At 47.4% G+C, this 17,591-nt stretch overlaps 1 protein-coding gene across 4 annotated transcripts in view; it reads right to left on the bottom strand.

The window, feature by feature from the left end:
- Positions 1-17,591, bottom strand: part of LOC147123665 (receptor expression-enhancing protein 1-like) — a 114,069-nt gene that overhangs the window by 44,000 nt on the left and 52,478 nt on the right. For all 4 annotated transcript variants that reach the window (XR_015074983.1, XR_015074982.1, XR_015074981.1 and 1 more), the window contains 2 exons: positions 14,333-14,453; positions 10,746-10,859 (listed from right to left, as the gene is read on the bottom strand). Coding sequence is in view for 1 of the 4 variants with exons in the window: in XM_085975494.1 (XP_085831620.1) it covers positions 10,746-10,859; positions 14,333-14,453 (235 nt within the window). In the remaining 3 variants the exon portion in view is untranslated. The remainder of the gene's footprint in view (positions 1-10,745; positions 10,860-14,332; positions 14,454-17,591) is intronic.

Genomic DNA, 17,591 nt, shown 5'->3' on the forward strand with positions numbered 1-17,591 from the left:
TTGAGGCACATCAGATACCATTGGTAGTCAAATTAGAAACCTCCCAGCAATCCCAGAAAGTGAGCTTCAGCTATCAGGAGAGGCAAGAAGCCACCCCCAGAGGGCAGCTCGTTTCAATTTTCTACGTTCCCACAATGAGGACAGAGCCTTTGCTTGCCCCAAATGGTCAATCAGCGTAGCAGGGGGCGGAGCCAGGGAGTCCCTAAATTGGAAGTTCCTCCACCTCAGGCCTTCAACGTGAGCCGACGTATGGTCAGGCTTAGTGGCTGACTAGGGCGGAAGTGGGACCTACAGAGTTGCATCTGCAAAGGCCTGGGATCAGGTTGTGTGTGCTTAAACTTGAGCGAGGAATGCGTGTCGCAGGAGGGGTCCTAAAAGCAGATTGATAAAAAAAAACACAAAATAACAGGGCGGGAGGTGGAAACTACGAAAAAGGAATATCATAGGAACAATGTAGAAACATACAGGGGCAAAGCTTTAGAAATTTAGCAGAAAGCGTTTCTGGTTATTCATGTATTTTGCTTTGAGTTTAGTTCAACTCAGTTTGACTGTTGTCTGAAAAGTATAGGTAGGTTAGTACTGCCAACCCTCTAGGCATGTCCTGGAGTCTCCAGGAATTGAAGATTAATCACCAGGAGAAAAATCATAGAGGGATTAAAAAAAATCATTTTCTTTCAACACATGTTTATTAGTTATAAAACTGCTGTCTGACTGACAGCCGAGAACCATCCAATCGGGTAACAAAGAGTCTGTTTGCTTTCCAATTGGCGTGGGAAGGAGAATAGACATGTTGGGTGGCCAGTGGGTGGGAGGGGGGAACATGGGGGGGCGGGGCAATTGGAGTGAGGAGGTCATGTGATCAAACCTCCAGGAATACATCCAACCAGAGTTGGAAACCCTAAGATAGGTGCACACTCTGGATATTCAGTAGGTACAGTCCTGATGATGCCGCTGATGTTCCCCGCTCTAAGTGTCAGCTGTGGCTCAGTGGGTAGCACCCTCGCCTCTGGGTGGGTCAGAAGGTTGTGGGTTCACAGTCCCACTCCATGAGACTTGAGCACAAAAATCTAGGCTGACACTCCAGTGCAGTACTGGGGGAGTGCTGCACTGTTGGAGGTGCCGTCTTTGGGATGAGACGTCTGCTCTCTCAGGTGGACGTAAAAGATCCTATAGCACAATTTCTAAGAAGAGCAGGGGAGTTATCCCCGGTGTCCGAGCCAATATTTATTCCTCAATCAACATCACTAAAAACAGATTATCTGGTCAATATCGCATTGCTGTTTGTGGGAGCTTGCTGTGCGCAAATTGGCTGCCGCTTTTCCCACATTGCAACAGTGACTACACTTCAAAAAATACTTCATTGGCTGTAAAGTGCTTTGGGACACCCAGTGGTCGTGAAAGGCGCTACATAAATGCAAGTCTTTCTTTATGTCTCACTCTCTCACATAAACACTTTGGCCTAGAAATTCAGTGGCCTGCGCCACCAGTTTGCGCCCAAAGAGGGCTTTTGCGCCACTGTGCAAACCTACCGCGATATTTAGCGGGGCGCTAATGGCGGCGTTAGCCATTAGCGCTGCGCCGCCACCGATGACGTCATCGCTGTGTGCAGTGCCCCGCTATCGCCCCGCTGGCCATATTTGGTTGCTGCCGCCTCACCCGCGCCGGCCGCAAACAGCGACCAGTACACGGGGCCTACCTGTGCCGGTACTGGGGCGAGTTAAGGTGGAGGTGCGGCCGGCCGCTTTTTCGGCGGCCGCCTGCCCGCACCTCCTTCCCCGGCCTCCTACACCACCACCCCCCCCCCCCCCGCGGCATTGCCGGCTGTTTCCAGAGAGCCCGGCACTTCTCCTTGGTGCCGGGCTCATTTGCTGGCACTCGCGAGCGGGGATCGCGCGGTTGCAGGCACCTCCCCCTTAAGACTGAGAGGAAGGCCTGCAGTACCGCAGGCTGCCGTGCCGCAGCGGGTGGCGCAGTGGCACTTTGCACGCCGATATTCAGTTTCAGCGCCCCAAGCGGGGCGCTGAAACCCTTGTTTAGCGGCCGGCTTCCACTTGGGGCGCTGAAAGTGAATTTCCCGCTGGCGCAAGTGGCTCCGCGCGCAGCGGTAATTCCGGCACCCAGGCGAGCTGGGCGCCCCTAACTGAATTTCTAGGCCTTTTAGTCATCTGTTATTCCCCTTTGTCACCTGCTCCCCCCCCCCCCCCCCCACCACTGCTGGAAGTTCAATGCCTAATAAGGGGAACCTTCAGCTGTTTGTAGCATGGGGGGGGAGGGGGGTGGTGGTCGGGAGAGTAACTGTTCCACACCCCCTGTTTTCTGTATATAATTGTACCCCTTTGCTGTGCTACGATGTGCCTCAGTTCCGGCCCCTTGGCTTTCCATGCTGACACATTGCGACTTGCCTCCGGCTACAGGACGATATAAACGGGTTGGTCAGATGGGCGGAAAAGTGGCAAATGGAATTTAACCCTGAAAAGTGCGAGGTGATGCATTTTGGACGGACAAATAAGGCAAGGGCATACACAATGAGTGGTAGGACCCTAGGAAGTACAGAGGGTCAGAGGGACCTTGGTGTACATGTACATAGATCTCTGAAGGCAGCGGAGCAGGTAGATAAGGTGGTTAAAAAGGCATATGGGATACTTGCCTTCATTAGCCGAGGCATAGAATATAAGAGCAGGGAGGTTATGATGGAGCTGTACAAAACGCTGGTGAGGCCACAGCTGGAGTACTGTGTGCAGTTCTGGTCGCCTCACTATAGGAAGGATGTGATTGCTTTGGAGAGGGTGCAGAGAAGATTCACCAGGATGTTACCTGGGATGGAGCGCCTCAGCTATGAAGAGAGGCTGGACAGGCTGGAGTTGTTTTCCTTGGAGCAGAGAAGGCTGAGGGGGGACCTGATTGAGGTATACAAAATAATGAGGGGCATAGATAGGGTAGATAAAGAGGAACTTTTCCCCTTAGTGGGGGGGTCAATAACAAGGGGGCATAGATTCAGGGTAAGGGGCAGGAGATTTAGAGGGGATTTGAGGAGGAACTTTTTCACCCAGAGGGTGGTTGGAATGTGGAACTCAATGCCTGAAAGGGTGGTGGAGGCAGGAACCCTCACAACATTCAAGAAGCATTTGGATGAGCACTTGAAATGCCATTGCATACAAGGCTATGGACCAAATGCTGGAAAATGGGATTAGACTGGACAGGGATGGATGGGCGGCGCAGACACGATGGGCCGAAGGGCCTCTTTCTGTGCTGTAAAACTCTATGACTCTATGACTCTATGACTCAACCTTTATTGATTATCTTTTGAGTTTTTGAACTTCATTTCACTTTCTGCTGTAAATCAAAAAGTGCAATTAACAATTAAAAATCAAAATCAATTTCAGACACCCAGAATCTACTAACAGTCACATTCCTTATCCCTTCGAGGGTACTTTTTAAAATGTATTCATTTTTATACTTTTTTTTTAGAAAAGTGATTAATCCAGTGCGGCACTAATGCAGCTCGTGCCACATTCTTTCAGATCAGCGGGAATGGTGGATGTGATAATGAGCCTATCCCATCTGTCACGTGTTGCCCGGGTATACTGCAGCTGATCGGGATTGTCCAGCTACACCCCACCCAGACTCAAACTGGCCCACTGGCAGCAAAGCCTTTGCGTTTCAAATCCATATTCAATATTTTTTCTTTTAATTATCAAATTAATCAAATTAGAGAATGCTGATGGCAGAATCTCAGGGCCAATTATTATTTTTTTAATCAATAATGCCAACAGCTCATTTAGTGAGCAGGATTAAGTTGCAGTCTTTGATTTTTATTGCTTTCTAATTAATTTCCAGGCCCCAGGATGGGATCATTCCGCCCACGTAACATTAACATTGAACTGATGAAGCAGAGCCATTCGCTACTTAGCCCAGCTCAAGCAATTGGAGCTCAGAGCTTTTCTGCCCAAGTGTTATCCTGTCGAGGCAATTTATGAATGGGAACTATGACTGTATGAGTGAGCCCTGACAGAAAGAGACCGATGATGAACATCATTGGTTTATGGTTACTGCATAAATCAAATTTCATTTCTGTTATATCAGATTAAGAATACAAGAACCATGGAATTTGACAAGGTCGCTTGGCCCAGCAAGCCTAACCCCTTCAATGTACCATTGCAGAACATAAGAAATAGGAGCAGGAGTAGGCCATTCGGCCCTTCGAACCTGCTCCGCCATTCAATAAGATCATGGCTGATCTTCTACCTCATCTCCACTTTCCTCCCCATATCCCTTGATTCCCTTAATATTCAAAAATCTATCGATCTCTGTCTTGAATATGCTCAATGACTGAGCCTCCACAGCCCTCTGGGGTAGAGAATTGCAAAGATTCACCACCCTCTGAGTGAAGAAATTTCTCCTCACCTCAGTCCTAAATGGCCGACCCCTTCTACAGAACTATACTGTCACTACACTATTCCGTCTAATCCAATCCAAAATTCCTGGGCAAGCCAGTTTATGCAGGTAAAACTTCCAAAAAATTGCCAAACCCAAACTTCCTTCACATATTCTGGACAGGTACTGAATAACATGCGAGTTTCCATCGCCTAAGCCTAAATCTATCCCCATAACCTGCAATGCCATCTCTCTTTCAAAAGGAGCTCAGCTAATTAGCACCAATTCCGGTGGATCTCCGTTCCACGCATCAATCTCTCTGAGAAAGAACAAATCAGCAAATAGCTCACCTTGTCAGCGGTTTAACTATTCGGGCAGGATTTTCATTGGGCCGTGGAGTCGGGATTGGAGGCGTGTGGGGGTTTAAAATCCCGAAATCGGGGGTCCCAACCCCATCCTGCCCCCAACTCGCCTCCATGCCAGTTTCAAAGGAGGCGGGTACCCACCCCGCACTGGGACCCGCCTCCTTGAGGCGGGAAGGGGATTAGTGCCAATTAACTGCCTGTTAACAGGTAGTTAACAGGCAGTTTTTAGCCTAATCCCTATTTTTATTGTTGAAATGTGGGATTCCCGATGGCTCCAAACCACGGCAAGTTAGCGAGGCGGGCTGTCAGGATGAAGGGCTTGGAGGGGTCGAGATGTCCAGTGTTCAGGTGAGTGATGGGTGCATGAGTGCAGAGGTAAGTGTGTTTGGTCTGTGTAAAGTGTTTGAAGAAGTTCTACTAACCTTTACAGCCTTCCTTCCTTCAGGTCTCAGGAGTCCCTCATCTCACCGGCACAGAAAGCAGAATGGCCGCCAGCTGTCAAAATCTGCAGCCTCTGCTTTCTGTTCCGGGGAGATCTCTAAATCATCCTGAGAGGAAGGAATTAACCTGGAGTACAGATTGTCAGTGTTTGACAGCTTCAAACAGCTGTGAAACGCTGATATTTCATCTGTCAAAAGATCTTGACAGATGAAATGTCAATCTGTGACGTCACCTGTTGCCGGGTGGCCCTTAATTGGCCTGCTGAGCCCGCAGGGCGGGCTGTACAAGGTCAATCAAGTCTAAATCGCGTGGGTTGGCTAGAACTCGATGGAGGCGGGACTACAACCCCGAAAGTTGTAGTCCCGCCTCCTACCCGCCTCCTCAATGAAAATCCAGCCCTTCAAGTCTTTAAAAAGGTGAAAGGACTGAATGATACAAATGAGGATATAGAATCACTGGAGGTAAGTTTGGGCTTGGGTGATATCGATTCAGCCGGCCATTATACATCCCCATTTTCATCTGCTTTGATTTCATCTGCATCATCCACTACTTTCCTTATTTTAAAGACTTGAAACGCATCACCTCTCAAATTTATTTTCTCCAATGAAAACAAATTGAGTTTCTTCCACCTAGCATCAAAATCAGCCCCGTCCTTCTCTATATCCTCTCCAATCCATCCAACCTCTTTTTTGAGGATAGGAGGGTAAGATTTCCAAATGGTGGTGTTACTGGGATGGAAGCAGGATTTCAGCCTGACAATTCACGTATTTCCATTTATTTATGCTTTAACTTCTAGTTCAGCCTCAAAATATATTTTCTCACCTTCAATGGGCAGGGACTGGGAACTTGCACATTTATGGCTGATGTTTGATAGAGGTGTACAAGATTATGACGGGTTTGGATAGGCTAGACGGGGAAAGGCTGTTCCCACTAGTTGATGGTACAAGGACTAGGGGACACAGATTTAAGGTATTGGGCAAGAGATACAGGGGGGATGTGAGGAAAGACTTTTTTGCACAGCGAGTGGTGAGGACCTGGAATTCGCTGCCGACGGAAGTGGTGGAAGTGGAGACACTCAATGTTTTCAAGGGGAGACTGGATAGGCACTTGAGGGAAATAAACTTGCAGGGCTACGGGGATGATAATAATAATAATAATCAACTTTATTGTCATTGATAGTGCACAAGTGCAGTACAACGAAATGTAGGCTTGCGGCTCCCGAGAGTGTACATTTAGATTAAGACATTTAAACATTCAACATTCATTTGGCTTGTAATACATTAACATAAACATAATAAAGTGCATTGGCAGATGTGCAGGCTTTAGAGTTTATTTGTGGAGTTCAGTAGGATGACAGCCCTGGGAAAGAAGCTGTTCCTAAATCTGGTCGTTCGGGTGCGAATGCATCTGTAGCGTCTCCCAGATGGCAGGGGGGCGAACAAACTGTGGCTGGGGTGGGTAGGGTCTTTGATGATGGTCAGTGACCTCCGTAAACAGCGTTTCTGGTATATGTGCTCTATGGTCGGTAGCCGGGTGCCGGTAATGCGTTGGGCAGTTTTGACTACCCGCTGCAGGGCTTTCCGGTCATAGGAGCTACAGCTGCCATACCATACTGTGATACAGTTCGTCAGGATGCTCTCTATTGTGCAGCGGTAAAAGTTAGAGAGGATCAGGGGTGACAGGTTACATCCCTTCAGCCTCCTTAGGAAATATAGGCGCTGCTGGGCCTTCTTCACCAGAGAGGAGGTATTGAGGGACCCGGAGAGGTCTTCCGTGATGTGGACTCCAAGGAACTTAAAGCTGTCCACCCTTTCCACCACAGCCCCATGGATGTGGATGGGGGTGTGACTTCCGCCTTTAGACTTCCTGAAGTCCACAATGATTTCCTTGGTTTTCTTGATGTTAAGGGCCAGGTTGTTATCGGCGCACCACTTCACGAGATGCTGGACCTCCTCCCTGTAGGCTGACTCATCGTTGTTGGTGATCTGGCCTACCACCGTGGTATCATCCGCAAACTTGATGATGGTGTTGGAACCATGAACAGCCACACAGTCGTGGGTGAAGAGGGAGTAGAGGAGGGGGCTCAGCACACATCCTTGTGGGGCCCCCGTGTTCAGGGTCAGTGGGGGGGGAGGTGTGGTTACCTAATTTGACAGACTGGTGTCTGTTTGTTAGGAAGTCCAGGGTCCAGTTGCAGAGGGAAGTGTTCAGGCCAAGAGTGTGGAGTTTGGTGGCCAGCTTGTTGGGGACGATAGTGTTGAATGCTGAGCTGTAGTCTATGAACAGCATTCTAATGTAGGTCTCTTTACCGTCTAAGTGATTCAGTGCAGAGTGTAGAGCAGTTGTGATTGCATCCTCCGTTGATCTGTTTGCACGATAGGCAAACTGGTGTTGGTCAAGAGAGGCGGGAACACTGGCTTTGATGTGAGCCAGGACCAGTCTCTCTCAACACTTCATTATGATGGGTGTGAGTGCGACAGGTCGATAGTCGTTCAGACACGTCACAGCCGTTTGCTTTGGCACAGGAATAATGGTAGCGGTCTTGAAGCATGTAGGGACTACTGCCTGGGCCAATGACAGATTGAAGATGGCGGTAAAGACATCAGCCAGCTGATCAGCACATTCCTTGAGTACCCGTCCAGGGATGCTATCAGGTCCAGCAGCCTTACGTGTGTTCACTCCGTGTAGAACACCCCTTACGTTGGAGGTCGACAGAGTGAGCACCTGGTCTTCCGGGGGTGGCAAGGCTTTGGTAGCCGGCTCCCTGTTGTCCCTGTCAAAGCGAGCGTAGAAGTTGTTAAGCTCCTCCGGAAGGGAGGCATCGCTAACCGGGGGGGCTGGTGTTTTTACTCTTGTAGTCAGTGATCGACTGGATGCCTTGCCACATGCGCCAGGGGTCCGAGTTGTTGTGGAAATGATCCTCAATCCGCAGTGTCTGTTTCCTTTTGGCAGTCCTGATACCCTTTTTTAGGTTGGTCCTAGCTGCACTGTAAGCCGCCGCGTCGCCAGATTTAAGTGCTGCGTCGCGTGCTTTCAACAGCGAGCAGACCTCCCCATTCATCCAGGGTTTCTGGTTGGGGTATGTCCTGATATTTTTATGGGTCGTGACGACCTCGACGCAACTGTTGATGTAGATTAGCACTGTGGATGCGTATTCCTCGATGTCATTATGGGCAAACATGCTCCAATCAGTGCATTCGAAGCAATCCTGAAGCTCCGAGACTGCCCCCTCTGGCCATACTTTCACTGATCTCACTGATGTTTTCACTCTTTTGATGAGCGGTTTGTATGCCGGGGCTAGAAACAGGGAGAGGTGGTCAGACTTCCCAAGGTGGGGCAGGGAATGGCCTTATAAGCATCTACAATGCTCGTGTAGACTTGGTCCAGTGTGTTCTCCCCTCTTGTGGGGCAGGAAGCATTCTGGTGGAATTTCGGGAATACAGCTTTTAGGTTTATGTGATTGAAGTCCCCCGCGACGATAAAAGCTCCGTCTGGGTGCGCAGTTTGTTGTACGCTGATGGCCCTGTAGAGGTCCTTCAGTGCTAGTTTGGCATTAGCATGTGGTGGGATGTAGACCGCAGTGATGATAACAGCCGTGAATTCCCGAGGCAGGTAGAAGGGTCTGCACCTTACCATGAGGAATTCCAAATCAGCCGAACAGGATCTATCGATTATGACCGTGTTAGTGCACCAGGCATTGTTAGTGTAAATGCACAAACCGCCTCCCTTGCTCTTACCGGAGTCTGCAGTTCTGTCGGCGCGGAAGACCGTGCGTCCTTCTAGCTGGATGGTGGTGTCAGGGATGCCGTTGTTCAACCAGGTCTCTGTGAAGATCATGGCACAGCATTCCTTTGTCCTTTTCTGTGAGGAGAGATCAAGTTTGATCTCATCCATTTTATTTTCCAGTGACCTGACATTGGCCAGGAAAATACTTGGGAGGGAGGGTTTGTGTGGGGCCCTCTTCAGCCTATTTTGGATTCCGGCCCTCTTGCCCCGCTTCTGCTTGCGTTCTCTGCGCGGTCTGCACCGACTTCCGGCTGGGGGAGAACGCCACGCTGGTCCCGGGGATCGGGCGATGTCAGGAGGCAGATCGACGGCGCCGAGTGTGAGCCGCACGCAGTCGGCCCCGATATCGAGGAGCGTCTGCCGGCTGTACAGTAGGTCTGCCCTCAATTCCTGTATTAGCAGAGTCCAGAAGAGACTCAGAAAGAGGGTAAAAACGTTCAGTCTCGGGAGAGACAAAGCCGCTGCGTCCATGCGCGCCGCCATTTTTTTGTTGGTGTGAATGGGAGCGGGGGAATGGTGTGAGCGGGGGAATGGTGTGAGCGGGGAATGGTGTGAGCGGGGGAATGGTGTGAGCGGGGGAATGGTGTGAGTGGGGGAATGGGACTGACTGGATTGCTCTGCAGTGAGCTGGCGCGGACTGACAAGAACATAAGAAAGAAACAGGAGCAGGAGTAGGCCAATCGGCCCCTCAAACCTGCTCTGCAGGCCGATGGGCCGAATGGCCTCCTTCTGTGCCGTTCTGACTCTATGGGCTGGATTTTCATTGTGGAGTCGGGTAGGAGGCGGGACTACAACTTTCGGGGTTGTAGTCCCGCCTCCATTGAGTTGTGGCCAACCCACGTGATTTTGACTTGATTGACCTTGTTGAGCCCGCCCAGTGGGCTCAGCAGGCTAATTAAGGGCCACCTAGCAACAGGTGATGTCACAGATTGATATTTCATCTGTCAAGACCTTTTGACAGATGAAATATCAGCGCTTCACAGCTGTTTGAAGCTGTCAAACACTGACAATCTGTACTCTAAGTTAATTCCTTCCTCTCAGGCTGATTTAGAGATCTCCCCGGAACAGAAAGCTTTCTGTGCCGGTGAGATGAGGGACTCCCGAGACCTGAAGGAAGGAAGGCTGTAAAGGTATGTAAAACTTATTTAAACACTTTACACACACCAAACACACTTACCTTTGCACTCATGCACCCATCACTCACCTGAACACCAGACATCTCGACCCCTCCACGCCCTTCATCCCGACGGTCCGCCTCCTCTAACTTGGCGTGGTTTGGAGCCATCGGGAATCCCACACTTCAACATTAAAAATAGGGATTAGGCTAAAAACTGCCTGTTAACTACCTGTTAACAGGCAGTTAACTGGCACTAATCCCCTTCCCGCCTCGGGGAGGCGGGTCCCAGCATGGGTCGGGTACCCGTCTCCTTTGAAACTGGCATGGAGGCGGGTTGGGGGCGGGATGGGTTCGTGCCCCCCGATTTCAGGATTTTAACCCCCCACACGCCTCCAATCCCGCCTTCACTGCCCGATGAAAATCCTGCGCTATGACTGTATAATTCTTAGGAGCATAGCTGCAGGTATTTAAAGATCTGCAGCAGCATTCTGTTTTTATTAAGTGGTTTACGGGATTTTCGCTGGTGTTTCAGGGACTGCATTCTATCCATTCTTCCATGATAAATGATGCCAATTCCACTCTCTCCACTGTGTTGACCATCAGTCAAACACAAGTGTCTTATAGCGAGGAAACTCGTGAGGTAAGTGCGCTGTGACTGTTACCTTGGCAGCGGCTGTGACAGCAGCAGTTGCCGCCACATTCAGTCCTCGTCTTCCAAACTGCACCACAGCTTCATAGCTCCGATCCTTGGCCTGGCTCAAATATTCATCAATCTCCTGCGAGGAAAATGAGGAAAGTGTGAGAAAACGGCCGCAACCTTTGAAATAATTGATGCGCATCAGCGTGAACATAAATAGTTCCGATTCTCTTATGCTCTCCCTCTCCAAAAAATGTTTTTATATTTAGTTTAGGCATCTTGTACTAGTCTACCAGTTTCTGACCAAGACCAGTTCCTGTTGCCGGAGCTTTTCTGCATGAAGGTGCGGGAGAGTAATTCTTTGATTTCCCAACCTTGAAGCCCACTCACCAACCAACATAACGTTTGAGGCTCCATTCAATTCACACACGTAGAATTGAGGCACCATCTCCCTCACCAAATCGGAGTCAAGGCCCCATCCCACTCACACATGGAAGAATCAAGGTTCCAAGTTGCTCGCCACACAAAGATTCAAGGTTTTAAATCACTCACCAAATGAAGATTCAAGGTTTTAAATCACTCACCACACAAAGATTCAAGGTTTTAAATCACTCACCACATGAAGATTCAAGGTTTTAAATCACTCACCACACAAAGATTCAAGGTTTTAAATCACTCACCACACAAAGATTCAAGGTTTTAAATCACTCACCACACAAAGATTCAAGATTTTAAATCACTCACCACATGAAGATTCAAGGCCCCATCCCACTCACACAGGAAGAACTGAGGCCCCGACCCACTCACACTTAAAGAATCAAGGACTCAAACTATTCACCAAATGGAAAAATGAGACCCCATTATTTAGCACAGGGGTCCTCCCGATCCCCCGCCATAACTTCAGTGGAAGGTCCAGAGAAACCCCGGAGAAACGGCATTAAATGACATGACAGTGGGCGACCTCCCCAGAAACTCTACCCCTAAATCTCACATAGAAATTCAAGGGGTGCCCCACTGTACTCTGATCCAAGCAGTGGGTGGGCTGCTTTATTTTGAAGTCATTAATAAGAACGCGAAACTGTTTTCCCCATCAGCGGCATTTTGTTGCTCTCCAGTGTTTTCCTCTATCACGCAGCAAAATAAAAATGTCATTAAGCTACCTGGCAACACAGCTAATGATACCACTCAGTTCAGTCACAAGGGGTTTGCAACAGACACATGGCATGTTACAGTTAGTCAGGTGCAGCGATCCAAGTCACACTGGCTGGGGACTTTAAGTTAGACTTGAATGCTCGGCACAGGTGTGGTATCAATGGGAATTGCACGAATTCCAGGCAGGTCACGGTATCTGTGCTGGGTGAAAACCTGTCTGTTTTTGCAGAAAAAATTGACTTGTTTATTCGATAAGTTTTCCTGTGAATGCTCTCAACAAACATCTTTACAATCTTGTGCTAATGCTTCTTCAGACTAATTTTAGGTTTGGCAGTACACATAACTGTTTAACTCTCAGCAACTGTCAACAAGTTACAGTGATATCTGGAACATCTATGACATCTTTTAACCTTGCCTAACCTGGCCTTGTGCCAGTGAGTTGAGAATAGATACTAAATAGGATCGCGTCCTTATAAGAACAATATGCCAGTGTCTAATTGAATACAGGTACTACCTCATAGAAGTAGCAAAGTTAACCAGTTCACCACAATGAAGGACACAGGGATCTAAATTCAACATTGTTGCGTCTGTTTTTTGAAATGGGCGAAACCGTAACCAATTTAGCAGGGCAGCGGCCTGTGCCCGATCTGCACGGGCACTGCTAAATTAGTCGGGGCCTTTTTTTTCCGGTGGCCCCCGGCGGCTGCCTAAAATAAGACTTCTGACCCGATGCCTAAACACATGTAGACCTAGTAACCACGGTGTACATAACCTTGGCATTCTGCTCAGCGCGGAGCTGAGCTTTGAGTCCCATATCCTATCTATCAACAAGATCACTTGTTTACCTTCGCAACATTGCTGTGTAGTTTAAGACTGAAAGCAAAAGCAAAAGGCTAGATGAGTGTTTTCATTTTGTGCTTTCAGTTTTATAATCTGCCTAAACAGACTATGAAAAAAGGGGCACTTTTCTATGCTACATATTTATGAAAGAACGAAAGAAGAAAGAAAGACTTGCATTTATAGAGCGCCTTTCACGACCACTGGATGTCCCAAAGCGTTTTGCAGCCAATGAAGTACTTTTTGAAGTGTAGTCACCATTGTAATGTAGGAAACACGGCAGCCAATTTGCAAGCTCCCACAAACAGCAATGCGATAATGACCATAAATCATCTGTTATTTTTTTAGTGATATTGATTGAGGGATAAATATTGGCCAGGCCACTGGGGATAACTCCCCTGCTCTCCTTCGAACGTAGTGCTATGGGATTTTTTATGTCTACCTGAGAGAGCAGACGGGGCCTCGGTTTAACGTCTCATCTGTAAGACGGCACCTCCGACAGTGCTGCACTCTCTCAGCACTGCACTGGAGTGTCGGCCTAGAATTTTTGTGCTCAAGTCTCTGGAGTGGGACCTGAAGCCACAACCTTCTATGATTCAGAAGGCAAGGGTGCTACTAACTGAGCCACAGCAATGATAACATCACCTTGTGCTTATAGTATTGCCTAGTTCCTAATCCTCTGTATATGATTTAAGTTTGAATAAATACTGTAACAATCTGGTCTGGCCTGCTGTTATTCTTGTTTGAATTTATAGGCGAGGCAGTGGGAATTCTACTTATACTGCATCTTACAGAAACCCTTCAAGTAGACCAAGACATCAGAACATTGCACCTGTGCCCACATTGACAGACGGTCAATCTGAGTCTGCTTTGCAGGGTGCTTGTCGCCTGCCAAGAATTAGAGTTTAATACAAGGCGGCCCAGTGGTATAAGAATATCAGTACACAGTGGTGTGAAAGAGAAGAGGACTGTTTATGCCATTGAACAACTGAAGACTTTCTCTACTGGAGAAGCCGAGAGAGCTACAGGCACTTTTCTATGCTGTGTATATAAGCTTGTAACAGCCTGATCTGATGTGATGAATCCACGGTTGAATTGATAGAAGGTGCAGTGGGAATTTTGCATGAATTGCAGTGCAGAGTGTTTGTGCAAAATAATGTTAACCCTGGGCTATGCAACATGAGTTTTTCATTCCAGGACCCACGTGACATGGCTTGCTCACACGGAGTCTAATTGAGGTGTTGAAGATGATTAAAGGATTTGACCGGGTAGATAGAGAGAAACTATTTCCTCTGGTGGGCAGAACAAGGGGGCATAACCTTAAAAAAGAGCTGTTGAGGCTAAATTTCAATTGAAAATTTCAAAACCTGAGATTGATAGGTTTTAGTGAGGTAAGGGTCTTTAAGGGTTACAGAACCAAGGCGGGTGGATGGAGTTAAGATACAGATCAGCCAGGATCTAATTGAATGGTGGAACAGGCTCGAGGGGCTGAATGGCCTGCTCCTCTTCCTAGGAGGCTGATAGAATTTTTCAGAGAGAAAGACAACGTTTAGACATCCCCGCTTAATAACTGTTGTAACTAAGTGCGTTGGAAAGTTGAAGATATTTTAAAACCGTTCTCACCTGCTCTTTAGAAGAGAGTGTTGGGTGCACAAACTTCCTGTAGAGAACGCTGGAGCCCTTCGTGTAAGGCGAGAGCAGCCAAATAACAAAAGCGATTTTAAGTTCATAATAAAACGGAAACCTGAGGCGGGGGGGAGGGAAACAAAAGAAGCTTCTGTGAAATAGAGTCTGACGTAAGAAAACTACTAGGCACTTGGTCTAAATGTTAAACAAAGCTTTAATCAACTGTTTTACAACATGGAGATCTAGTTGTGTCCTTCACTAGTTCCTGTTAAGAATGTCCTGAGCAAGCTGGGCCCGTGCCCGAGTATTTATACTCTCCCTGGACAGCGCTACCCGCAGGCCACTCAGTTGATTCATGTCAGAGTCCACACACAATCAGACCAGCTACCCTCACATCACAAGACAGAACAAGATAAACAGATGATCCTCAGGAGAAACTAACTATTCGCCAGCCCCCCTAGTGTTCTTCACCCGATCTCTCACACTCACACATACCCCCACGGGCGGGTTTTAACCCTGAGTGGGTTTCAGATGGACACGAGTTAGGGCGCGTGCAAAATATCCACCCACTGTCAGAATCTACATGCTGACGGTCAGCTGCCCACCCAAAACTCATTTGGAAAGGCATAGGTTGATTAAGGCCAGCCAGCACAGATTTGTAAAAGGCCTTCTGAAAGTCCAAATACACCACATCCACTGGTTCTCCCTTATCTATTCTACCAGTTACATCCTCAAAAAGTTGCTTGAGAAACTTAGCAGAGTTTTTTGAGGAAATAACAGAGTGTATTGATAAAGGAAAGGCAGTGATTGCTGCCTAAGATGCTGCATAGAAGTCCTGCTGATAAAATGAGAGCACACGTATTAAAGGGAAGGTGGCAGCATGGATGGGAATTTGGCTAAAGGACAGAAAACACAGAGCAGCAGTAGATGGATGTTTTTTTGACTGGAAGGGTGTAAACAGTCTCGTGCCCCGGGGTCAGTTGGGACTATGCTTTTCTTAATATATATATGATCTGGACTTGGGTATCGGGGAACAACATCAACATTTGCAGATGGCACGAAAGTAGGGGACATGATTAACTGTGAAGAGGACTGTAAGCGACTTCAGAAGGACATAGGTCATTAGACTGGGCAGATAGATGTCAGATGAAATTTAATGCGGAGAAACATTAGGTGCCATATTTCAACAGGAAGGAGAGGAAATATATACTTAATGGTAAAACCTTACAAGGAGCAGGAACATAGAAACATAGAAGATAGGAGCAGGAGTAGGCCATTCAGCCCCTCGAGCCTGCTCCGCCATTTAATGAGATCATTGCTGATCATCCAAATTCAGTACCCTGTCCCTGCTTTCTCCCCATATCCCTTGATCCCTTTAGCCTTAAGAAATATACCTAACGCCTTCTTGAATATATTTAATGAATTGGCCTCAACAGCCTTCTGTGATAGAGAATTCCATAGGTTCACCACTCTCTGGGTGAAGAAATTCCTCCTCATCTCAGTCCTAAATGGCTTACCCCTTATCCTTAGACTGTGACCCCTGGTCCTGGACTCCCCCGCCATCGGGAACATCCTTCCTGTATCTAGTCTGTCTAGTCCTGTTAGAATTTTATAAGTTTCAATGAGATCCCCTCTCATTCTTCTAAACTCTAGCGAATATAAGCCTAATCGACCCAATCTCTCTTCATACGTCATTCCTGCTATCCCAGGTATCAGTCTGGTGAATCTTCGCTGCACTCCCTCCATGGCAAGAACATCTTTCCTCAGATAAGGCGACCAAAACTGCACACAATACTCAAGGTGTGGTCTCACCAAGGCCCTGTACAACTGCAGCAAAACATCCTTGCTCCTGTACTCGAATCCTCTCTTTTGCCTTCTTAACCACCTGCTGCACCTGCACGCTTACCTTCAGCGACTGGTGCACAAGGACACCCAGGTCTCGTTGCACTTCCCCTTCTCCCAATCTATTGCCATTCAGATAATAATCTGCCTTCCTGTTTTTGCCACCAAAGTGGATAACCTCGCATTTATCCACATTACACTGCATCTACCATGCATCTTCCCAATCACCCAACCTGTCCAAATCATACTGGAGTTTCTCTGCATCCTCCTCACAGCACATACGCCCACCCAGCTTTGTGTCGTCTGCAAACTTGGAGATATTACATCTAGTTCCCTCGTCTAGATCATTAATATGTATTGTGAATAGCTGGGGTCCTAGCACCAATCCCTGCGGTACCCCACTAGTCACTGCCTGCCACTCGGAAAAAGACCCATTTATTCCAACTCTTTTCTTCCTGTCTGCCAACCAGTTCTCTATCCAAGTCAGTACCTTACCCCCAATCCCATGTGCTTTAACTTTGTACGCTAATCTCTTATGCGGGACCTTATCGAAAGCCTTCTGAAAGTCCAAATACACCACATCCACTAGTTCTCCCTTATCTATTCTACCAGTTACATCCTCAAAAAATTCCAGTAGATTAGTTAAGCATGATTTACCTTTTGTAAATCCATGTTGACTTTGTCCGATCCTGTCACTGTTTTCCAAGTGCTCTGATATTACATCTTTTATAACGGACTCTAGCATTTTCCCCACTACCGATGTCAGGCTTACCGGTCTATAATTCCCCGTTTTCTCTCTACCACCTTTTTTAAATAGTGGGTTTACATTAGCTACCCTCCAATCCATGGGAACTGTTCCAGAGTCTATAGAATTTTGGAAGATGACCAACAATGCATCTACTATTTCTAGGGCCACTTCCTTAAGTACCCTAGGATGTAGATTATCAAGCCCATGGGATTTATCGGCCTGAAGAGCAGAGAGACTCAGATACTCAAATCTTTAAATATGGGAAGACAAGTTGATAAGGCTGTAAAAAAAAAAATCATATGAGATTCTGTGTTTTATAAATAGAGGTATCAAATACAAAAGCAAAGAGGTAATGCTAAACATATACAAATCATTGGTTAGGCCGCAGTTTTGGGTGGCCTACTTTTGTAAGGATATCAAGGCCATGGGGAGGGTACAGAAGAGATTCACTAGGATAGTACTATGGATGAGAAGCTTTAGTTATAAGAACAGACTAAGGAAACTGGGACTCTTATCGTTACAGAAGAGAAGGTTAAGTGGAGAACTTAAAATGGATGTACTCAAAATGGTAAAGGTTTTGATAAAGTAAATAGGGAAAAATTATTTCCATTGGTCGGTGAGTCAGTAACTGGAGGGCATTCAAGGGCTACCCAGGCAGCCAATTTG

The sequence above is a fragment of the Somniosus microcephalus genome, chromosome 2 (assembly GCF_052327205.1).
Source record: "Somniosus microcephalus isolate GS21.2 chromosome 2, FLI_Smic_1.0, whole genome shotgun sequence".
Classification (NCBI taxonomy): domain Eukaryota; kingdom Metazoa; phylum Chordata; class Chondrichthyes; order Squaliformes; family Somniosidae; genus Somniosus; species Somniosus microcephalus.